This window comes from Berghia stephanieae, chromosome 3 (genome assembly GCF_034508935.2).
Source record: "Berghia stephanieae isolate SIO BIC M18660-M18661 chromosome 3, UCSD_Bste_1.3, whole genome shotgun sequence".
NCBI lineage: Eukaryota > Metazoa > Mollusca > Gastropoda > Nudibranchia > Aeolidiidae > Berghia > Berghia stephanieae.
In genome coordinates, this window is record NC_088362.1 from 80,669,047 (window position 1) to 80,690,508 (window position 21,462).

Below are 21,462 nucleotides of genomic sequence, written 5' to 3' on the forward strand. Positions count from 1 at the left end.
TCATTTCCTTCTTTTTTCTTTTTGACTTATGAATGATGCTAAGATTAATGATAAAACAAAGGGTGGTAATGGAATAACATTGGTTTTTATAATCAAATTTTATGCGTACAGTTTTGAAAAATAAATAATATCAAATTTGGTCAACAATAATGACACAATATGTACAATTCCTTTCCTTTCTTAAAGACGTTAAACTGTTCAATTTTTTATATTCCATCCATTTTGATACCAATGTGTTGAAAAACAAAGAATCAAATTCAAAGGGGAATATGAACAGTGTATCAAGGGATGTCCAACTCTAACCCTACAAGTGTCATGTACGGTAAAATTGCATTGTTTTTTTTAGCTTATACTAAAACCCCAATCCCTCACCTATCTTTGTGACCAACAGAGACTAACCACGAGCCTGTTATTTGGGGAGAATAGCCATGTAACCTAAACAATGTGTTAAGTGTTATTGCAGAAGCTGCAGTGTTTTTATAAACATTTCTCAAAATCACTTTTCTCACGCTTACATGGTTAAAGGGGGTACCCTCGATTTACAAAGTAATATGTAATATATATATATATATATATATATAATATATATATATATATATATATATAATTAACTACATACAATGTTAAGAAATATATTTTTAAAAAGTTTAGTTATAATCAATGTGAAAACAAATTAAGAAATAAACATTATTTGAGATTAAATATGAATAACAAACTTCAAAATTTACATTACATTGTAGCAATCTGAATTGGACCTGTCTGTAAGCTGAAAAACAATTTCATTTTCATTTTAATGTAAAAGACCACAATTTACAAAATCCATCACGTATTAGTATATCTGAACCACATTAGGTCTCTAATAAAGAAGTTATTAAAAGTTTAGAAATTAAAATCCACGAAGTAAAAAAGAAAAAAAAACAAAATACAAACAGAAAAATAAAAATACAAAATAAACAAACAAAAACAAATAGATTCTACAGCCTGGTATTTTTTTTTTATCACATTTTAGAATTATTGCTCTACTTGTATATCACACAACCAAACACTGCTAATGTCACCATCTAAAAAAAGGTCATCTGTTTAATCATCACTGTCGCCATTACGAGTCCTGGTCAAGGAAGTTTCCTCTGTGTCTGATCTGTTTTTAAAAAATTAAACGAGGATACCGTTTACAATCATGATGATATGCCACAATATAATTACCAAGCTCTAAAGCATGACAACATTAATTCTGTATGTAATGTATTATAACTGGTAAAAGAAAAAACTGTCCTGAAAGGCATAGTACAAACTTAAAAATTTAACACAAGCATATATATATAGGGCAATATGTGTTATCAAAGTGCTTTACAAGGGGTTCCTAGCCAACAGTACACTTAACATGTAGTACGAAACATGATGCCTGTTAAGTGATATTACAATTTTATTCTGACAAGGACAAAACTGTTAAAGGCCAGGCACTCAAATTAAACCTGAATACGAGAGAATATGAGTAAAGAGCCTTTTCAAAGAACTCAACTATGCACCGCTCAGAGTTGGAGTTGAACCCTGGACCTTCCGGTCTGATGGCAAGTGTCATACCACAAGACCACATAGCTGCACAAAACAAATTGATGACCTCAATCGCAAACTGCTAAACTCCAGGATTATGTGGTTTCAATGTTAGGCTAAGATCGATCCTCAAATGTTTTATGCATTATTTCTTTAAGGATATATTGAATTGGGTAAAACTATTCACCCATGTCCATCAAACCATTATATCATTAAATCTGCATGGAAGGTTTTCTTCCAAGTTGAAATGCACAATATAGCTGTCTTATTCTTACCTATTCCTATCTCAAATGGTCCATCTGGACTGGATTTCAAACTTTAAAGATAAGTTTAAATGAATATTTCTTTCTCAACTTAATTCAGATTTTACTTACGAATATTGTACTTCTTCATCAGAGTCATTAAGCATGGAGAGGGCAGGGTTGTCTTTGAAATGAGTTTCTGTAATGCAAGGGAAATAACCAGAAAATTGATTGTCAATGATTTTTTAAAATGCACAAGGATTAGTCAATCTTGAAATATAAAAGTTCAGTCTTTATTTTCTAAAAAACAAAATAAGGGGAATTTAAAAAAGATTCTTTTCACCCAAACTTTGTCAAAAATAAGCATCCATGAAACTGAAAAATGTAACAAACCATGTAAATTGCCTCATGTAGCACACAATTCGAATGATAATAGTAATAATAATTACAATATAATAATAATAATAATAATAATAATAATAATAATAATAATAATAATAATAATAATAATAATAATAATAATAATAATAATAATAATAGTAGTAGTAGCCACAACAACAATAGGAATAATAATATTTTTCATAATTATATATCAACAATATTGAATTAATTCCAATACTACAATTCTTATACATAAACCCCCCCCCCCCCCCCCCCCCCCCAAAAAAAAAAACCAATATAAATCTTGTTTGACCTACCAAACATAGCATTAGGTGATGGTGAGTAGACAAAGGCCATTATGTACATGTAGAAATTGAGAAGACCATAGAAAGCCACAAACTGTGTGGAGTTCTGGTAGTGTGTGGAAATCTCTGCCACAAAGTTGTCCTCGAGCTGTGTGTCACCGAATCGCATCACAGTGATAGTTATACTCACTGATACAACAATCACCATTAACACTGTCATGAACTTGAGCCGCAAGTCTGTGTGTGAAAAGAAACAGTTATTGGAGAAAATTAACTCTATAATTGATTTGGCAGTAAAGGCAATAATCTGTTTACAACGTCCTTTAGAATTTGCTTGGTAGTCCCAATGCCTGATAGCTCAGTTGGTAGAACACTTGCTTCACTTCGAAATTCCTGGGTAAAGTCGAGATATATTTCTGATCCCCCTACCCACCCAGCAGTGATTGGGTAGCTAGGTTTGTTCAATCTGGTAGAAAGTACTTTGCAATAGACTAGAGTCCCAACCAAAGAAAAGTAAATAATAACTATTGTCCGTTTCAAGCTATAGAATCCAGAATAAACTCCAGCGCCATATGCCTAATGGATCTGAAGGACTACTTAAGAGTTTTTTCCTTTTCTTTAGATTGAGATAGAACTACCGATTGCTTGTGACATTTTAAACCAGATGCTTGATTTTCACACCCAAAGTATTTCCCAACTTATCAAACTTAAACCTAATCACACGATAAAAGCTGGATGGATATGGGATGGGACTTGACCATTTGTAAATGTCTGCAACCATAGACATTCTCCAATGTATATCATGACGTGAACACATCATTTTTCAAAATCTACTAATCGTATTGGCACCATGATAAGGCCTGCATACAAAAAAAAAAAAAAAAAAGTTGAAGTGCTATGAACCCTCTTATGTTCAGATTATTTTTGGGGGAGTAGATAATGAGTTCCCTATATGGCCATGTCAATCATGTAGACATCCTTTGATGATATAAGCCTACCCTTTGATGTCTGCAGTCGCATTTTCGTTTTCTACGGTCACTCATGGCTAAACTCAGAAGCGATTTCATAGGTCCATCCATCACCAAATTTCAAACTTTTGTTCTCCTGAGTTCTTAAGTTTTTTTGATCGAAGAACGATTGGCTATTGAGAATCTTGACCCTTCAACGATTGGTCGTTCTGACAGCTCACGTATCAACAGCTGTCAACAATGCATTGAGTCATAGCTGAAACACTGGAAGACTGATCATCGGATAGTTGCATCACAATCAGGTGAAAAATCCAAATTATGTTCTAGTTATATTTGAAACAAAGTATATCACTGATCTCGTCTCATTGAGATATAAAGAATGATATAAAAATCAAGAAAATCGGTCGATAAATAAAAAAGCTAAAATAAACAAAAGCTATTTTTAAAATCAAATTTATTCGTAAAACAGTAGGTTTTCAACCGATTTTTCTGAAATAAGGACCAATGTTCTTCTTTTTTCAAGCTGAATTCAGCAATGTGACTTTCAAATTCCTCAGAATTAAATTCTTTACTTTTTGATTTTAGCTTTTAGGCCTACTCAAAAAGGTTTTATATTCCTCGCATAACAATAGTGTAATACATCGACGACGAGAAGCGTCTTTGCTTCAGCCAGCCAGGTAGATAGCCTGTGATTGGTCGAAGATTTTGAGATGCTTGATTCACAATTCTACACGAATGGACAGTGGCGGTAGATCAAAGAGGTGTAATATATTTATTTACCAACTATTTTTCTTAGTGCTAAAATTACAAAGTAATAATTTCACATCAGAAAAAATGACTTTGAAGTTCCTATCTCTTTATTACAATAAAATTGATACCACGAATGACAAAATCGACCCACAAATATGGGAGTTATAAATAATTCATAATATTTTCTAAAGTTTACAATAATTGTCATCAAAGTCATTTTTCATCACCAAAGTCGTATTTTTCCCCCGATTTTTACCAAACAAAGTGCAATGTCAATGATTTTCACCCGCAAATAAAATAGGATCCAAATCGCAATTTCTACAACATATTTTATTTTCTGTCGGCAAATTTATAAAAATCAAAGCTGAAAACATCCTGCGACAGTGACAAGCCTGTCATTTCCTTCACAACGATTGGATTTTACTTACTGAGGCCAGTCTTAACTACCCCCCCCCCATGAATATTTGGCCGTTGTCAGTTTTTGTTGGGTTGAATCCTAAAGAGTTAAGCTGCTAGAAGCTGTGAACTGTAAAAGGTTATGAACAAAATTGAAAATAACAGCTTTGAAAAAGAAATAAATATCAAACACAAATGTTTCAGGTTCAAAACCCTTCTTCAGTCAATAAAAAAAAAAGAAGTAAAAACGTTAATACATCACTTTAAAAATGGTCTGGATTTTATGATGCATTAATATTTTTTTTTATTGATGAAAAAAGGTTTTGAGCCCAAAGCATTCCCTGCTTGGTAGTTTGTTCTTTTTTGAAGCTGTTTTATTCATTCTTGTTCATTACTTCTCATTCAATTCATGCTTAAATGAAAATAAAAATTTTAATGTGACGTAGACTCATGACATATGCTGGAAATCATAGACTTACCAAAGTAAGGCATAGTTCGCAGCTCTGCATATGCTCGGACCAGTAGGTAGAGAAGGTACAATATGTACAAACCTCCCACAATGAAAAACACAATCTTGAAACCCTGAAAATCCAACAATGATATAAACAACATAATAAAACCAGTTAATTTTCACCGATTTAATAAGATCTATGAATATTAACATAATTTTGTTTAAAACCAAGAATGCAACGGGGAGTCTTGAGTAGGAAAAAAATAAAATTGACTCTAGATATAGAGAGATCAGAACTGCCATGACTGTGCATCCTCAACGCCAACATGACAGCTATATTTTTCTATGGCTCAGAAAAATAGAGGATGACAAAGATTTACAGCAGAGGATCTGTCCCGAGATATACTTATAAAACTTTATTCAAGGACAAAATCAGTATTGACAATCAAAGGAAATGGATGAATCTGGAATCTTTTCTTTGATCAAGAGATGGGAATGGAGATGGATAGGTCATATACTCTGTAAGGCATAGCACAATATGAACAGACAAGTTTGGAAGTGAAATCAACACAGTAAGAAGAGAAGCATGATGGCCAATTAACTGCTGGAGTTATTTAACTAGAGAAGAAATTTGCGAGGATGGCCTAGGAGAGAGTTGGATGGAGAATAGTTGTTGATGGCCCATGCTCAATAGTGAGCTCAAGGAATTTGGGAAGTAAAAGAAAATGAAAACTTGATAGAAAAGACACATTGATGAAGAATGCAAATAATAAATTTTCTGGGCAGCTTTCCAGCAATTGAAAATATGCACATAGAACTAGAAATATAAATTTGCTTCATAACAAAATGTGCGTTTAAATAAAACAATCTTTTTCACAGAAAAAAAAACAAACAAATGAGGAAAAGAGAAATATCCATCTGTAAAAACTACATTGGTTATGAGAGAAATGGGGAATTGCTGTTATTTTATTCATGTCAGCAGTGTTTATTTCAACAAATACTTCCTTTCAATTGTCGAATTTTCTCACCTCAAAATTAGTCGTATCCAGTCTGTAGTAGAATGTGGGGTCCTGGATTTCATTGTACTCTTGCCAAGTGGCCAGTGTGACAGCACACAACCACAACAGCCCAACGATGACCAGTTTGGGCACGTAAAATTTGCAAAATCGACGGTCAGTCTGATTTTGAGGAAAAAGATAAGAGAGAATTTTGAAAATTGATAGCTTTCAATTCAACATATGTACTTTAAGATTATTGCATTATATGGGAAAAAAACATTTTCAAATTTCCTTAAAATCACAATAAATAAACTTTGCCTTTCGATGAAGTTCAAAGAAAGAAAAATTGAGTCAAGTCAAATTAAAAACTGATACACAGCATCATAAAATGCTAACATCAATATTATACTCAAAAAATGTATCAGTGTACCGTTTGATGGTTAACAAAGCTAATTCCATTCCTTATTATGTCTTAATTAAATGTCATTAAATTTTGTCTCGTTAGGTTAATTGCTTTTCATTTACTAGAAATAAATTTCATTTCCAAATTGCTTGATTACCTAATAATGAAACAAGAGAAATCTCTATTTAAGTAGTATGAGTTAAGTAATCCAGTGTGCAGCAGGCGGTATGACTTGGCATATTTGTTGGTTGAAAGAGTTTGTAAGGTGACATCATTGGTTACATGACAAAATAAATCCATGAAATGACATAATAATACCATGCTTGGTATAGGTGCTTTCTAGATCCCAGTAATACAATGTATAGAAAATAAAAACGCTTTCACTATTTTTGTTTTTGGCTAAAGAAGGTTTTGAGTCCGAAACGTTCTGTGGCTGAAATTTTGTTCATGTTTTAAGCTGTTCTATTCATTTTTATACATGACTATTTACAGTCTACAACTTCAAATAGCTATGTGTTCACTATTCTATTACCTTTAAAGCTCATTTGATGTACAAATGTTACAATGCCTCTCGAATTAATCATCTTTATCTGCAATTTTTTTTGAATCCCTAAATCAAAATAAAAAAAAAAAATAATAATAAAATAAAATTACTGATTGCCTTGAATAAATTAAAAATTAATGCCATTCCTATGGGGTTTGGGTATAAGCAGAGTGAGTATGTTTATGGTTAGTCAAGTGATATCAAAACAGCAATTAGCGCTAGAAAAGAGTACTTTATTATTATCACTATCTTCACTCCATAAGACATACCTGTCTGACACTGTGGTAGATACACAACCAGAACAAAAGCAGGGTACACAGGAATGAGGCCTGAAAGAAGGCGTCTGTCATACCAGGTATCCAGGAATGGACCAAGAAACCCAATGGGAACAACGGATCTGGAGAGAAAGAGACAAAACTTGAGTAAGAAATATCCCATCTTAAAGTCCTTTCTTTTACTTTTGATGCTATGCATTTAGGTAAAATAAAAATACTCAAAACATCCAACAGTCGGATATAATGTACCAACTCACAAAACTATGTGTAACCATAAACGTTTATAATTTATAGTCTTATTGATAGAATTTAATTAAAAATAACCATGAAAGTGGCTGGCTAAAAACAATAATGAAGAGCCGAGTGACGTCAATTTCAATCCATCTATTAGGTACCTAACAAAATAACAATGGTTTAAAATTCATACATGTGACCCACTGTCTCAAAACGACATTATGTCAAAGTAATACAGATGATGATGTTTGACTTTATATTAAAAAATGTGAACCTTGGATTAAATTTAAGTTCTTGATTTTTGAGTGGAATAAGAAGTTTCAAAAATGCATAATCCCAAAAGTTCATATTCTGATCATGACACCATTTTGAAGTGGTGGGTCACATATTCCATTTGTTAATTGATATCAATACAACTCACCATTATATAACAATAACAAAGGGAGTAACAATGACAGCCATTTCTGTTCTATAGACCAGTCACGTAAGGAAAATTTCCTTAATGTATGGGCAAACCAACACTGAAATAAAAAGTGGATATATATATATATATATACACATATTATATATATATATATATATATAGTTTTTGGAACGGTTCCAAGACGTGGAACTTATTTTTTACCAAATTTTAACAACTTGTCACATAAAGAAAGATTGAAAAAAATAAAACTATCATACCCTAAGAACAGATGAAAAAGAGGTGATCTAATGCATTTATACATAATCATCCATTGTCTAGGTAATATTGATTATGAACAGTTCTTTGATTTTTCTTTGGTTACACCTACACAAGTTGACAAATTAAAATTATTCAACAATACACTGTATATGCTCTCCAAATCTCTTCTTCGGACCAGAAATTCTTAATATTTGAGTCCTTGGGAAAGGCCCTATGTAAAATTTAAATGAGTACCTGGCCCTTAACAAAGTTGTCACTGTCAGAAAAATTGTAATATTGCCAAACGAGCGTTATGTCTTACCCTATAAGTTAAGCATTGCTGTTGTCTAGGAACCCCTGCCTGTAAAAAGGTTTGAGCACATTTAGTGGATATTTCACTATAAAAATGCCATTTTTGTTGTTGCTGTTTTTTTTGGGGTTTTTTTGTATACAATACGGAAACCTTAAAATGCGCTGAGGCTTTCAATCAATGAGATCATAATAAACAAAATCTGCAATGAATGAAACCATTAATGGTGTGACACAATAATCAAGGACAGGAAATGTCAACTTACGGCTACCACAAATGTAAAGAAGAGGAAGACAAATCTGACCCACAATTCAATCTTTGTGAAAGATGGGTTGTAACTTTTGAACTGGGGAAATGAAAAAAAAAAAAAAAAGGATAAAATCAATATCATTTCAAACAATTGTACTGCAGAAAATATCATTTTAAAAATTACATCAGAAAATACCATTTCAAACAAATGTACTGCAGAAAATATCACTTCAAAATGTACAGCAGAAAATAGCATTTCAAAATGTACAGTAGAAATGATCGTTTCAAACTAACTCCAAAATATATATATATTTCTAGACAAAATTTGAGAATATATGGTATAAATTTCTTCATTATCAATCTTTAAAAATTCTTATTCTATAATTTTCACACAATTCAATTTCTTGTGGGGATATGTGGTCTTGTGGTTGGACACTCTGCTTTGTATTGGAAGATTCTGGGTTCGAGTCCCACTCTGAGCGGAACATAGTTGAGTCCTTGGAACAGGTTCTTTACTCACATTCTCTCATGTACTCAGGTGTAAAATGAGTATCTGGCTACAAACAGCGTCATCTTGGCCAGGAACCCTTTCTTTGTAAAGCGCTTTGAGATTCTTTAGTGGATACTGCGCTATATAAATGCTCAGTTTTGAGGGATTTTTTTTCCTTCTAAACAAACAACTTTCAAAACATTTTTTTTCATTATCATATATAAGGGAAATTCCTCATATCAAATGATCTGAAGTTTGACAAGTTGGGGATTTACTTCATCCACAGATGTTTGACATAAAAAAATCTGGCCAAAACAAAATTAAAAAAAAAAAGACTTTGTCTTTTTAAAGCGGACATGCATGTTTGTTACAATATGTTATGCATTTGCAACCTACGATTGACACAGTAAGCCTTAAATAAGAACAAATACGATTAATATTGGTTATAAAAATGTTTATAACAATAAAGAAAAATAATACATATTATAGAATAATGGATTTCTTCTATATCATGAGGAAAAGCATCTACTGCTTGGTTCAGTGACTGAGTAACAATAGAACAGGACCCACGAATGATCTCAGTGCTATGGCTTATAGCTTTTTTTTATCATTTTCATTGTCTGATTTGTTAGTAGAGATCATCCAGCCTTTAGAAATAGTATTGACAAGTGACTTGTCTTTATAAAGTCTTTACTTGGCAGGAATAAATAACAATGTGAAATTGAATGTAAGCTTCAATTTAATATACAAAAACAGATAAAATGGAGGTTTCAGGTTTCCCCTTTATCAACAAAACAGGATGAAAGAAACACTACCGACAAATGAGATAATGTGGTGGATGAATTCATCTTAGCAACACCACTACCACATTATCTCATTCGTCTGTAGTGTTTCATTCATCCTGTTTTGTTGATAAAGGGAGAAACCTGAAATGTCCATTTTATCTGTTTATCTATATTAAATTGCAGCTTACATTCAATTTCACATTGTTATTTACTTGACAGGGCACAAGTAAGGAACAAAACCGCTGGCAATTGCCTTCAACTAACAAAGAAGCGTACAAATAATTTGATTGATCGCCTTAATCAAAAACGTATGGTGTCAGTGGCTATGTGGTACAATGTCTTGACTTGTACCACAGTCAAGCAATATTGAGTATGTTACTTGAGCAGATTGGTAACAAATATGCAGATCTCTGTCATCAATTCAATGGGCAAGGTACATTAGAATACAACCATTACTACAATCAACTCAGATGTGAATGAGTACCTAGCTTAGGAATCAAAGGTATTGCAGGAGTGTTTGTACTGTACAAAATGGATATATGGTACTATGTGCGGCTATGTGGTCTAGTGGTATGACACTCGCTTTCGGATCGGAAGGTCCTGGGTTCAAGCCTCGCGCTCGGCGCATAGTTGAGTCCTTGGAAAAGGCTCTTTACTCACATTATCTCACCTTACTCAGGTGTAAAATGAGTACCTGGCCGTTAACAGCGTTGTCTTTGTCCGAAAAATGGTAATATCACCTAACAGGCGCCATGTCCCGTCCTACATGTTAAATGTTGCTGTTGACCAGGGACCCCTTGTAAAGCGCTTTGAGCACATTTAGTGGATATTACGCAATATAAAGCTCAATTTTTATTTTTTTTAAATTTACTATATGGCCTGCTAGGGGTATAAATGAAGCATTGTAAAGTGCACAAAGCATGGAGAAACTAGGGAAATACACTGCATTATTTCTATTTCCATTTTTTTTTTCTTCAGCTTCAACAGTTACCCCATCCCCAACCTCCAACTCCAAACCAAATCCTCCCCTCCTCCATCCGAAAGTTCCTTACAGAAAACTGTACATCCTGCACTGGCAACCTGTCCTGGTCAAGGCCATAGAAATAGACGGTGATGATGTAATAATTGTAGTCCAGGAATCCAAGATGAAGAATCACCATCTCGTCACAAGATGTCTGAAAATAAAAAACAAAAACAAAAAAAATAAATTAAAAAATGAATCAATCTTTTTCCGATGTTGGGTTACTGGACAAAAACTTCAATTACAGATTTTGTACCCACAGGGGGTACCATTAGCTTAGTTGGAGGGACACTCACTTCATATTCAATGAGACTTGGACTGATCCCAAATGGACTCAAGGTTCTTATATTTATACCCCCAACCCTTCCTCCTGTCCAATCAGCAGTGAGTCTATTAAATCTGGCAGAAAGTACTTTGTGACAGACTATCACCCTATCCCAACAAGCCGTTGTTGCCGTCCATTTAATGCAATAGAAATTGGGCTGAAGAACTACATTTCTGATATGCAGCAATGCATGAGGTATCATAGCCAATTCAATGAAATAAAAAAATAATCTGTAAATAACCTTGTGGTCTACATTTAGACTCCATTCTAACTAATAATAATCACTTTAAGGTGTAATAATAATCACTTTTCGGCACTGAAGCTTCCTGGTCCTGTTGTGAACTGCTGGATTGAGGGATGGGTTGTAAGATTCCTGCACACTTTGTTCATCACCATTGGCTCCTCGTATCAAGATACCCAACTCAAAGTTGTGCTCAATCCACGATCCTGCACCAAAATAAAATAATAAAGAGTTTATACAAGTTATAATTTAGGGGCAGCGTGGTTCAGCGGTACAGTATTTGCTACATGCCCGGAAGGAACTTAGTTTGATCACCCGCTACTGCGTTGTGTGGCCTTGAGCAAGTCACCTCGCCCTAGCTCAATTTGCGGCGCTGCATTGCGGCTGATGCCTGGGTTATTCCAGTCTTTCCTTGGAATAGACCCTGGAGAAAAATTTCCCATAAGGGATGAATAAAGGGGAATTTTATTTATTTTTATTTTATAAACATTAGCGATTCAATAGGAGGAAGCATGAGCATGGCTCAGCAGATGGTAATTTCGTCTTGACCAAGGGGTACTGGGTTCAAGTGCTGTGGAGCCTTGAATGAGTCATTGCTTCATCCTAGCTTACAGGCACACTGTATTTATGTTAACACTGAATAGTGCTTGGCACTCAACGATAATTTTCCTCATAGGGATTAATGTTGTATATTGTTGCTTTTATCATCTTATCTTTAAGTCTCCTTGGTCCAAAAAGTTTTCTAAAGCTTTTAGAGCTTGACGTATTGATATTTACAGAATTGTCTTTCTCAAAAAAGGCAAATAAAGGCTAATTATGTTTCTTATTTGTTCTCCGGCATCATACAAAATAATAGCATAATAAGAAATCATACATAAACACTCTTAAACAGTATAAATTGTGATCTTTATTTAGATAAAAATATTCCTATTTATATATTCAATTACTTATTTTGTTAGAGTGATGTAGATAAAGAGATCAAACAATATAATCAATTGGACCATGAAGAGATTATATCATATTCATGAGATGTACCAAACAATTAATCACAACCAGTAAGTACTTGCAATCTTTTGCATACATCACTTTTTTTCAGTAATACTTTTTGTTAGACATTAACTACCATTTAGTAGGTGGAGGAAAAATAAATCAGGTACGTAACAACATCTTATCAAAAATTTCCTTTTTGGATGAATAAAGTGCCTTATTATTATTATTATTATTATTATTATTATTATTATTATTATCAGCCACGATCTTAGGTGCCTGCCCTTCTCATAACATTAAGAAATAGATTCTCATTGTGTTTAAAATTTACACCTTCTCTTGAAGACCAAATCTAAGTATCAGTCACACTCTATACAGTCGTCGCCTGCAACAACTACAAAAGACATACAACTTTTACATCATACCGCAAGACCAAAGAGCCAGAGCTCAGCTAGTCGCTAGTTCAGTTATGTAAGTATATAAGTGAGTTTATTAGTAAGTAAGTTAGTAAGTAAAAAATGTAAAGTCGTGTATTATTTATGACCAGATGAGTGAAAACCTCACAAACCTTTACTGTGTAGCAGATTTATGTGTGCTGTCAACCATAACTGTTGATTAAATGTGGACAGGGGAGGAGAGCGCAAGATGTATGGTCCTGTCTGGAATATAGATTGGGGGGAAGGACAATATTACTTAAAGTGAAGCAAACAAATAGATTATAGAATTCTTGAACTCTTGAGTTTGGAATTTCAATCTTGTTCCTAACCATGGCGTGACTGTGGGAGTGTGAAATTCCAAAAAGACTTCAATAATCCTTGTATTATACCACTCCAATAACCTCAACCATGTCATTTTTAGATTAGTTGGCTTCCTTTGCCTCACTTCTCATCAGCATTAGTTTTGGTAGCTTGACAATTTGACTTTAAGAATAACATCAAAGATATAATTTTTTAAAATGTCAAAATCTTATTTTTTTAAAGAAAAACGGATGTTTGAGGGGATGAATATTTCTAGAATGTCAGCTTATATTTATGCAAAGAACAATATGGGTTCTTCATAAGTTTAAATGGCTTTAATGATATGGTAAAGTCGTTGTGTCCACTTCTGCTCATGTGCTTACATGTACATGTTTTTCATTTATTCCACTGTATTATTGCTTCTTGTAAAGTTATATTGATCATCATCATTATTTCCTGCTGAGGGAATAAATAAAGTGCATTGAGCATGGTGAAACCATAAAAACACATGTTATAAAAGTATATATCCTAAATCTCTCTATTTCATTCTATTCTGATTAATTGCACATTCCCTCTCCACCAATTCATCTCGCTCATCCAACCTCCTATCACTTCTTCTTCTCCTTACTCCCATGATAATTATCATTCTTATTGTAAAGTTTTCTTGCATTTCTTGTTCATTTTGAATACCAACAGCTGATAAAAACGCAAACTGAGGTGAACTGTTATGTAACTGCCACAGAAAAAAAAGTACCCTTGACCAGACTGTAAAAAGGAAAGAGAACATGATTTTCACCCTGTAAGAAGAGATGCGAATGTCTAGAAAGAATCTAGACTTATAATCACACGAACTGATTTTATTTTCAGTGCAGTTTACAAAAGCATGATACTATTCGTCTATGAAACAATAACAACAACAACAAAACAACAACAACAAAACAGAATTAAGAAATTTCAAGTTTGATATACTCAAGTAGTCGTCTACCCTTTTATAAATCTGTAACTCAGGTACTTCATATATTTAATTCAGTCTTCCTCATGTATTTAATGCACTAGTAAATAACAACAGATGATATCTGGATTTAACAACAAATTTCAATAGTAGCTATATATCATGTAACATAATAAGATACATGATACATAAGAAACCTATGCTTCATATGTCAGATTACCATATTATCGTAAACCTACTCAACTAGGAAATCAATAATCATTACTCACTACCACTCCTTTCATCTAAAATTAAAAAAAGAAAAACATCATCTGTTAACACCAACAGCTGTTCACGATTTTATTTCTAAGACGGTGGCGGGGTCTGACCTGGTATCCTTATAAATTAAATGGGTTCAGTTCACAATGAGGACAAGACAAATTAGATAACATTTTAAAATAAGAGAAAATTATCAAATCATATCATTCATCACTTATTTATTTATCTATTCTTTCGTCGTTGACACATATATTATAAATTTTAAATGTGTTCATTTATCTATTATTTTTATTTATCTATTATATATATTTTACATATTTACCTATTTTTCATACATTTAATTACTTACTTAATTTTAATCTTTTTATCTATCTATTCATTTATTTCATTTAATCGATTTATTTATTCAACTTTATATATTTATCTATTTAACTAATTTTTGTTTATTTATTTAAAACTTTCCACTTATTTATCATACTACAGTTGAACTTTTATCTTCAAATACATGTATTCTGTCGCCACACAGAGATTTTAATTGTTCAATAAGGTATAAAGTCAGAATTACTGAGCTCAAATGTCGTACACTATATTTTCTAAATCCATATCTTTTAGTAGTTCTTGATGAACATGCGCTGAGTGAGCAGGTAATGAACAAAAATTAATTTGAATTCTTTAAAAAAATTACATTTTTTTTTTTTAATGCCTAACAGGGATTATGTCTGCTTCAAAACGCTTCTTCAGCCAAAAGCATAAAAGAGAAAACAGCAATACTTCACCTTAAAACAGATAGACAAAAGAAAGTTCTTTTCTACTGACCATCAGGATTTAACATTATATATTACCATTTTCTGCTTTTGTTATGCTTTTTTTTTGGGTTGTGTGATTTTGCGCCCGAAATGTTGCATGTTAAGTGTTTGTCCAAGCTGTCAAATTAATTTTTATTTATTACTTTATACAGTCCACAGGTTATAGCGGCTGAACTTTCACTTTGAGTGAGCATCTCTTTGTGATTTAATGGACTGTATCTTGGAATGAACAATCTTGGCCAAAATCCCTGTGATACATTGTGATGTCTAGCATGCGCTTGTTATTAAATTCATTTACCTGAAAAAGCTTCCATCCCATACAAACAGCAAAACAAATTTAAAGCTTTAAAAATCATGACAGTATGTAATCTTGAGATATTAAAACTTTCCTAGAATCTCAAAGAACTTGTCAGTCTTCTTTCTCATAAACAATTAATTGTCATTTGAGATCATCAAATTATCAGGGATTAATTTATGTCCTTTATTTTTTGACTGGAAAAAAAGATCATTGTGATTTGAGTAATTGTTTAAGATTTACTTACATTAAAACACAAATAAATTCGAACCATAATACCTACAACTTATTTTACTCTTCATTTCTTCAGGTTGTTAGACATTGCTTGCTCTTTCAACATTCTGTCTCAAAAGAGTTTCTGTCCTTTTGTGAACAGTTTATTTACATATTATGTTACATATAGGCTAATCATATGTCCTATCCATGGCTTATAGTTATGCTGTGATCCTGAATCAATATATTTACCACTTGAGGAATTAATGTTGAAAAGAATAGTGTAATCTAACAACTGATTTAATCAGAGTGTAAATCTAATGCTGTTATCAAGAAAAGTTTATGGAATGTGTTTAATTAAAAAGAAGAAAAAAGAAAATTATATATGTGTTGAATATCTTCCATACATTAGAGCTAAAGATTTGTCTTTGGTGTGTTTCAATTTCTTCATGTAATCAATATCAAGTCGTCGAACACAGATTTAAACTTCAGACTATATGCAAATGTTTAGATAAATATACTGCAGGTCATTGATTTTATTGATAAAACTATTGCCACCTGGTCTAGAGAACAGCTTGCTTGAACATGTGAATTGCAAATATAATTTTCAAATGTCTTATTTGTAGCCTTGAAAATCTCTAGATTTTGCAATATTTACAATGATGTCAGTGTTTTTTCTCAAATAAACACAACTTCAAAAGAAGAATGTTTTAAAAAAATTAAAGTTCAGCTTTTATACCAAGCAAAATCCTCGTAAACACTGTGGGGACCACATTACAAGGGATCCCCTAGATAACAGCAATATTTAACATGTAACAGGAGATTTAAAGCCTGTAAAATTCTTTTACAATTTTTTAATTTTTCGACAGAGACAACTTGTTACTTGCCAGGCACTGATTTTACACATAAGTGCTATGAAGGAATGTGAGTAAAGAGTCTTTATCATGAAAGAATCAAATTTGCACCGCCCAGACCAGGACTCAAACTAGGAACCTACCATCTAGGACGAGTGTCACACCACAAAACTATAAAGCTGCACTGATTTCAGATACATGAAAGAAAGAAAAAAGGATCCTTGTCACGATATCCTGCAATCACAAGCTTCTAACTTGCGCTTACTTTCTTCAATATTCCTAAAAATATATTCCACTTTAAAGAATCTGATGAACTATGAGTTTCAATATGAAAAAGAAAATTAATAATAAATTCCTTTTATCACAAGCTCATTGCATCTAAGATTTCTTAAGAAAAAAAAACTTCTACCATCGACCCACGAGTTGAGAGGAATGTGAAAATGAAAGGCGCGATGAATAACATCATCATAGCATTTTTCTTTGAAAGGCGGTTTCAAAGCCTATAAAAAATGGTTAAGTCACATTCATTCTCTTTAACATACCAAAAATTATATAATCAAAAAAAAATGAACAGAACGCATGAAATACCTGAATTTGTGCAGCAATGTGGTCTAGTGGTATGACACTTCAGATCGGAAGGTCGTGGTGCATAGTTGAGTCTTTGAAAAAGATTCTTTACTCACAATCTCTCACTGTACTCAGATGTAAAATGAGTACCTAGCCATTAACAGTATTGTCTCTGTCCGAAAACCAGTTGTAATATCGCCTAACAGGCGTCATGTCTCGTCCAAATGCAAAATGTTGCTGTTGGCTAGGGATCCCTTGTAATGCACTTTGAGCATGTTTAGTGGATATTGCGCTATATTAAAGCTCATTTTTTTGTTTTTTTTTTGTTTTTTGTTTTGTAATATTTGGACAAGAATTCTGACAATCAATAGCAGAAAGATGCATCCTATATAATGTGTTTGATGTGTAAAAATGTAACAAATAGAAAGGTAAAGAGGAAGAAAAGGATGCAGCAAACAACACCAAAATTACTATATAATAACTAATTTCAATTATCAGATTTAAGATTGATCTCCAAGCAGATCAAGAATGGATTAGTGCCTCTTTTTCCTTTGGTAGTATCTAGAGAGAGATTCAAGATTCCACTTTCAAACCTTGATTGGAACACAACCTTAATGTCTTTGAAGGCATTGTTAAAGATATACATTTTTAGAAAAAATTGACCAAACATATTAAAACTCACGGACAATGATTAATATCATAAATTTTAGGATGTGGTGTCTCATCTAAAACAATCAAATTGGAGACATTGCAAAATTGAAATCAGATTGTTTGAATAGTCTCTAAAACAATTGAATAGATAGCAACCAAATTTTTAGGACACGTTCTGTCTGTAGAGGATTGTTTTTAGGAACTGTAATATTCAAATTCAGCATTTGTTTTAAAAAAATAGTAAATTATCTACAAACACACACTTTTTTCAACTCTTTTGGTTTACAATTCGAAGACGATCAATTTATAGCATAAAAGATTCACATATTCAGCAACACCTTGAAATTGATTGATACAGATATCAACTTGGAATCAAGCGATACCGATATTTTCATGATAACATTTCTGTTGTTATCATATGAGATAGTCATCAAGATAAAGATTTGGTCAAAAACTTGGACTCAGCTTGTTTTAAAATGAAAAAAAACACCTTTAGGTAGGGTCAGTGACCATATGAGTGACAATAGTCTTGGAATTCTGGCCCTGGCAACGTACCCCTGGTAAGTAACTTTACACATATCATCCCAATTGACTCGGATGTGAATGAGTTAAGCTTTGATAGACATTATAAAAGCTAGCACAAACAGGATTCTTGACATATCAGGCAACATGTATCGTATTATGATATAGAAATTTGGTGGATTACTGAGAGAAAAATAAACAAAACAGTGTGACGCATTGCACATTAACATTTTTGTTAAAGGCAAGCATTGAAAATACTAATACTGACCTGTTTATTTTGTGGCTCTTTGAAAGTAGACGATCCATTTACTGAAGTCTTTTGAATAATGTCTGGCCCTGTATGAGGTTTTAAAAAAATAAGGGTAGTACAGGATTGTAATACCACATATATAGTTTCTGCAACAGTGTTGGAAAAATCCAGTTATAGTTGTGACAGAAAGATTAAAGATCAATTGATTCGTTTTTCTTTAAACCTTTAGTATTCATTTCAACAGTAATACTTAATTAAGAAGAAGAATCCAGTGGTAATGAAAATGATTACGTTTCAACAATGTACTAAAGCACCTATCCAACTTCTGTGACTGGCTAACACAACTCATTCATTCATTCATACAAAAATGAACAATTTTAAAAACATATTTCATTCAACAGAAACCAAAGAATTTCTGATTCTAAATAACTAAATCATGTAATTCTTCACAAATATACTATGATGTAGTAAATTAAATTTATTTTCATTTTTTTAAAAAAGAAATCCCTTTTCAACTTTTCCATTTTCTTCAATCTTCAAATACAACATTGTAAATCAATTGTTTATACAAAAGCAATAAAAACAAAACAACAGGAGAAAAAAAATCAAAGCAGAGCTATTTACCTGAGACTCCAACAAGAAGACTGATGAGGAAGCACACCAAGAATGTGATAAACACCAAAACAAACTGTCGCTTGTTGAGGGAATACAGGCGCATTTGCACCGTTCTGCAGAGAGAAATTTAAATATCATGAATACAAAAATGTTTTCAGGCTGCTTTTTTCCCCCATTTTCTTTATGGAATTCCTCTATGCTGCTCACAGTAATAGAGAGTTTGCTCCATGGCAAGGATGTGGTGATGCTCAACCTGTTTATCAAAAAGATGATCAATGTGACCTGATCAGACTATTGCACCAGACGTTCTTCACCTAAATGTATCCCCAAATCCATATGAAATTTAAACTTAAGAAAAATTACAATTAAAAAAAAAAACATCTTTCAAAATATCACAATGATATTGTAACCCCACACAGAAGTGTGGTGAGAAAACTGGGTTCTTTGGTTTCACTACTTTTTTTTTTTTCAGACAAACTTTTCAACTCAAGTGACAATAAATATAAAAGTATAATCCTGAACCACTAACAATTCCCACCCGTGTTGAAACTTTGCCACTCTTTTTTTTTTTAAGTCTTAAAATTTATCAGCGAAAGCAACTCATTTTTCTCAACTTGCTTGACTCAGCGTTCAACACCATTGACCATGAAATTCTACTCCATAGGATGAAAACACGATTTGGTATATCAGAAACTGTACCAGACTGGTTCGAGTCCAATCTAAAAGGAGGGAAAACAATGCTTAAAATTCGGGGACTACATCTCAAAGCCAAAAGTACTTCCGTCTGGCGTGCCTTGGAACCCTTCTCTGCAGTCCATACACGGAGCCATTATCCTATATTATTGCTTCTCATAATTTTCAGATGACTCTCAGATTTATAAATCTTTGTCTTTATCTGATATTCATAAAACAATTTGGTGCTTTCAAAAATGTATGATTGACATTAACAACTGGATGATTGAGAATAAATTCCAACTAAATGAGCCTAAGACCAAAAGCATTTTCACTGGCAAAAACACTACTAAACAAAGAAATTAGAAATTAAAAGTATTACTTTAACTATAAAAACAAAAGTGAAGCATATTTGTCTAGACAGGGAAGGAATCCGGTGTTCACCTTTGATGAAAATCGATCCATGTCATTCCATGTAAATAATGTCTGTAAATCTTTGAGTTTTAAAATGAAAAGAATAGTCCTTGTCAGAAAATTTTTAACTGAAAATGTCGAAAAAAAATGAATGTTTTCTGATTATTGCAATTCCCTTCTGTCAGGACCCCCATTGAATTTAATTAGTAATTTGCAACATGTACAAAATTTAGCAGCTCACATAACATATATATCACAGAAAAAAATTCAACAATATCATCCCACTTTTGGAAAATATGCACTGGCTTCCTGTCTACTCTGGAAAAGATTACAAAATTGCTATAATTAGTATTCAAATATCTTAAAAGTTTTGCCCCTCTTTATCTTTCTGAACTAAAAAACCTTAAGCCTCAAACCAGAAACTTTTGTTCGTCATGCAATACCACTCTATCATCTGTACCAAATGATCACTCAATTTAATATTATATCCCTAAACTTGGAATACCCTACCTCAACCCATAAGAGAAATCAAGAACTCAAATTTTAAATCTGCTACAAAAACCCACTTATTCACAATTCATCGGTAATTTTTGTATGTTCTTGTTGCCATGTTTTAATTTGACTACCTGTGTTCATAACATAATTCATTACCTGTAAAGCGCTTTGAAATGTTTGTTACACGGAAAGACTCAACAAGTGTAATTTATTATTATCTCCATCGTGCCAGTGTATTGAATTGAAACACAAATTTTGATTCCCTACATTTGCCTATGTCCTGATCTTACTAAGGGCGAAGAGCCCTGCTGGTTTAGGCAAAGCTAAGTGCATAACAGTAACAGTGGCAAAGCAGTCATCATCAATCATATGAGACTAAGACTAAGTGTGACAACAGAGTTCCTTTTTCCCATGTCAAATTTGGGATACCTTCCACACGTTCCTCAGAGTAGCTTCACTATATATTGTTTTTATTCGTATCTTTTGTCGAACTTTAGTACATATATATTAATCAGCTGTGGAACAAACCTTTACATTACGTTTGGGGGGAGGGAGGGGGGGGGGGTTCGGGGATCTCCCCCTGATATGTAAAAA

General features: G+C 32.8%; 1 protein-coding gene across 2 annotated transcripts in view; it reads right to left on the reverse strand.

Annotated features, from left to right (window-relative positions):
• Positions 1 to 987: 987 nt before the first annotated feature.
• The window catches only part of LOC144968577 (transmembrane protein 181-like), a 31,190-nt gene continuing 10,715 nt past the window's right edge, over positions 988 to 21,462 (reverse strand). For both annotated transcript variants that reach the window (XM_078907072.1, XM_078907073.1), the window contains 13 exons: positions 19,297 to 19,400; positions 18,691 to 18,758; positions 13,136 to 13,226; positions 11,647 to 11,786; positions 11,046 to 11,168; positions 8,735 to 8,815; positions 7,920 to 8,019; positions 7,259 to 7,386; positions 6,073 to 6,222; positions 5,073 to 5,175; positions 2,492 to 2,716; positions 1,926 to 1,992; positions 988 to 1,138 (listed from right to left, as the gene is read on the reverse strand). In XM_078907072.1, the coding sequence (XP_078763198.1) occupies positions 1,081 to 1,138; positions 1,926 to 1,992; positions 2,492 to 2,716; positions 5,073 to 5,175; positions 6,073 to 6,222; positions 7,259 to 7,386; positions 7,920 to 8,019; positions 8,735 to 8,815; positions 11,046 to 11,168; positions 11,647 to 11,786; positions 13,136 to 13,226; positions 18,691 to 18,758; positions 19,297 to 19,400 (1,438 nt within the window). In that variant the 3' untranslated portion in view covers positions 988 to 1,080. The remainder of the gene's footprint in view (positions 1,139 to 1,925; positions 1,993 to 2,491; positions 2,717 to 5,072; positions 5,176 to 6,072; positions 6,223 to 7,258; positions 7,387 to 7,919; positions 8,020 to 8,734; positions 8,816 to 11,045; positions 11,169 to 11,646; positions 11,787 to 13,135; positions 13,227 to 18,690; positions 18,759 to 19,296; positions 19,401 to 21,462) is intronic.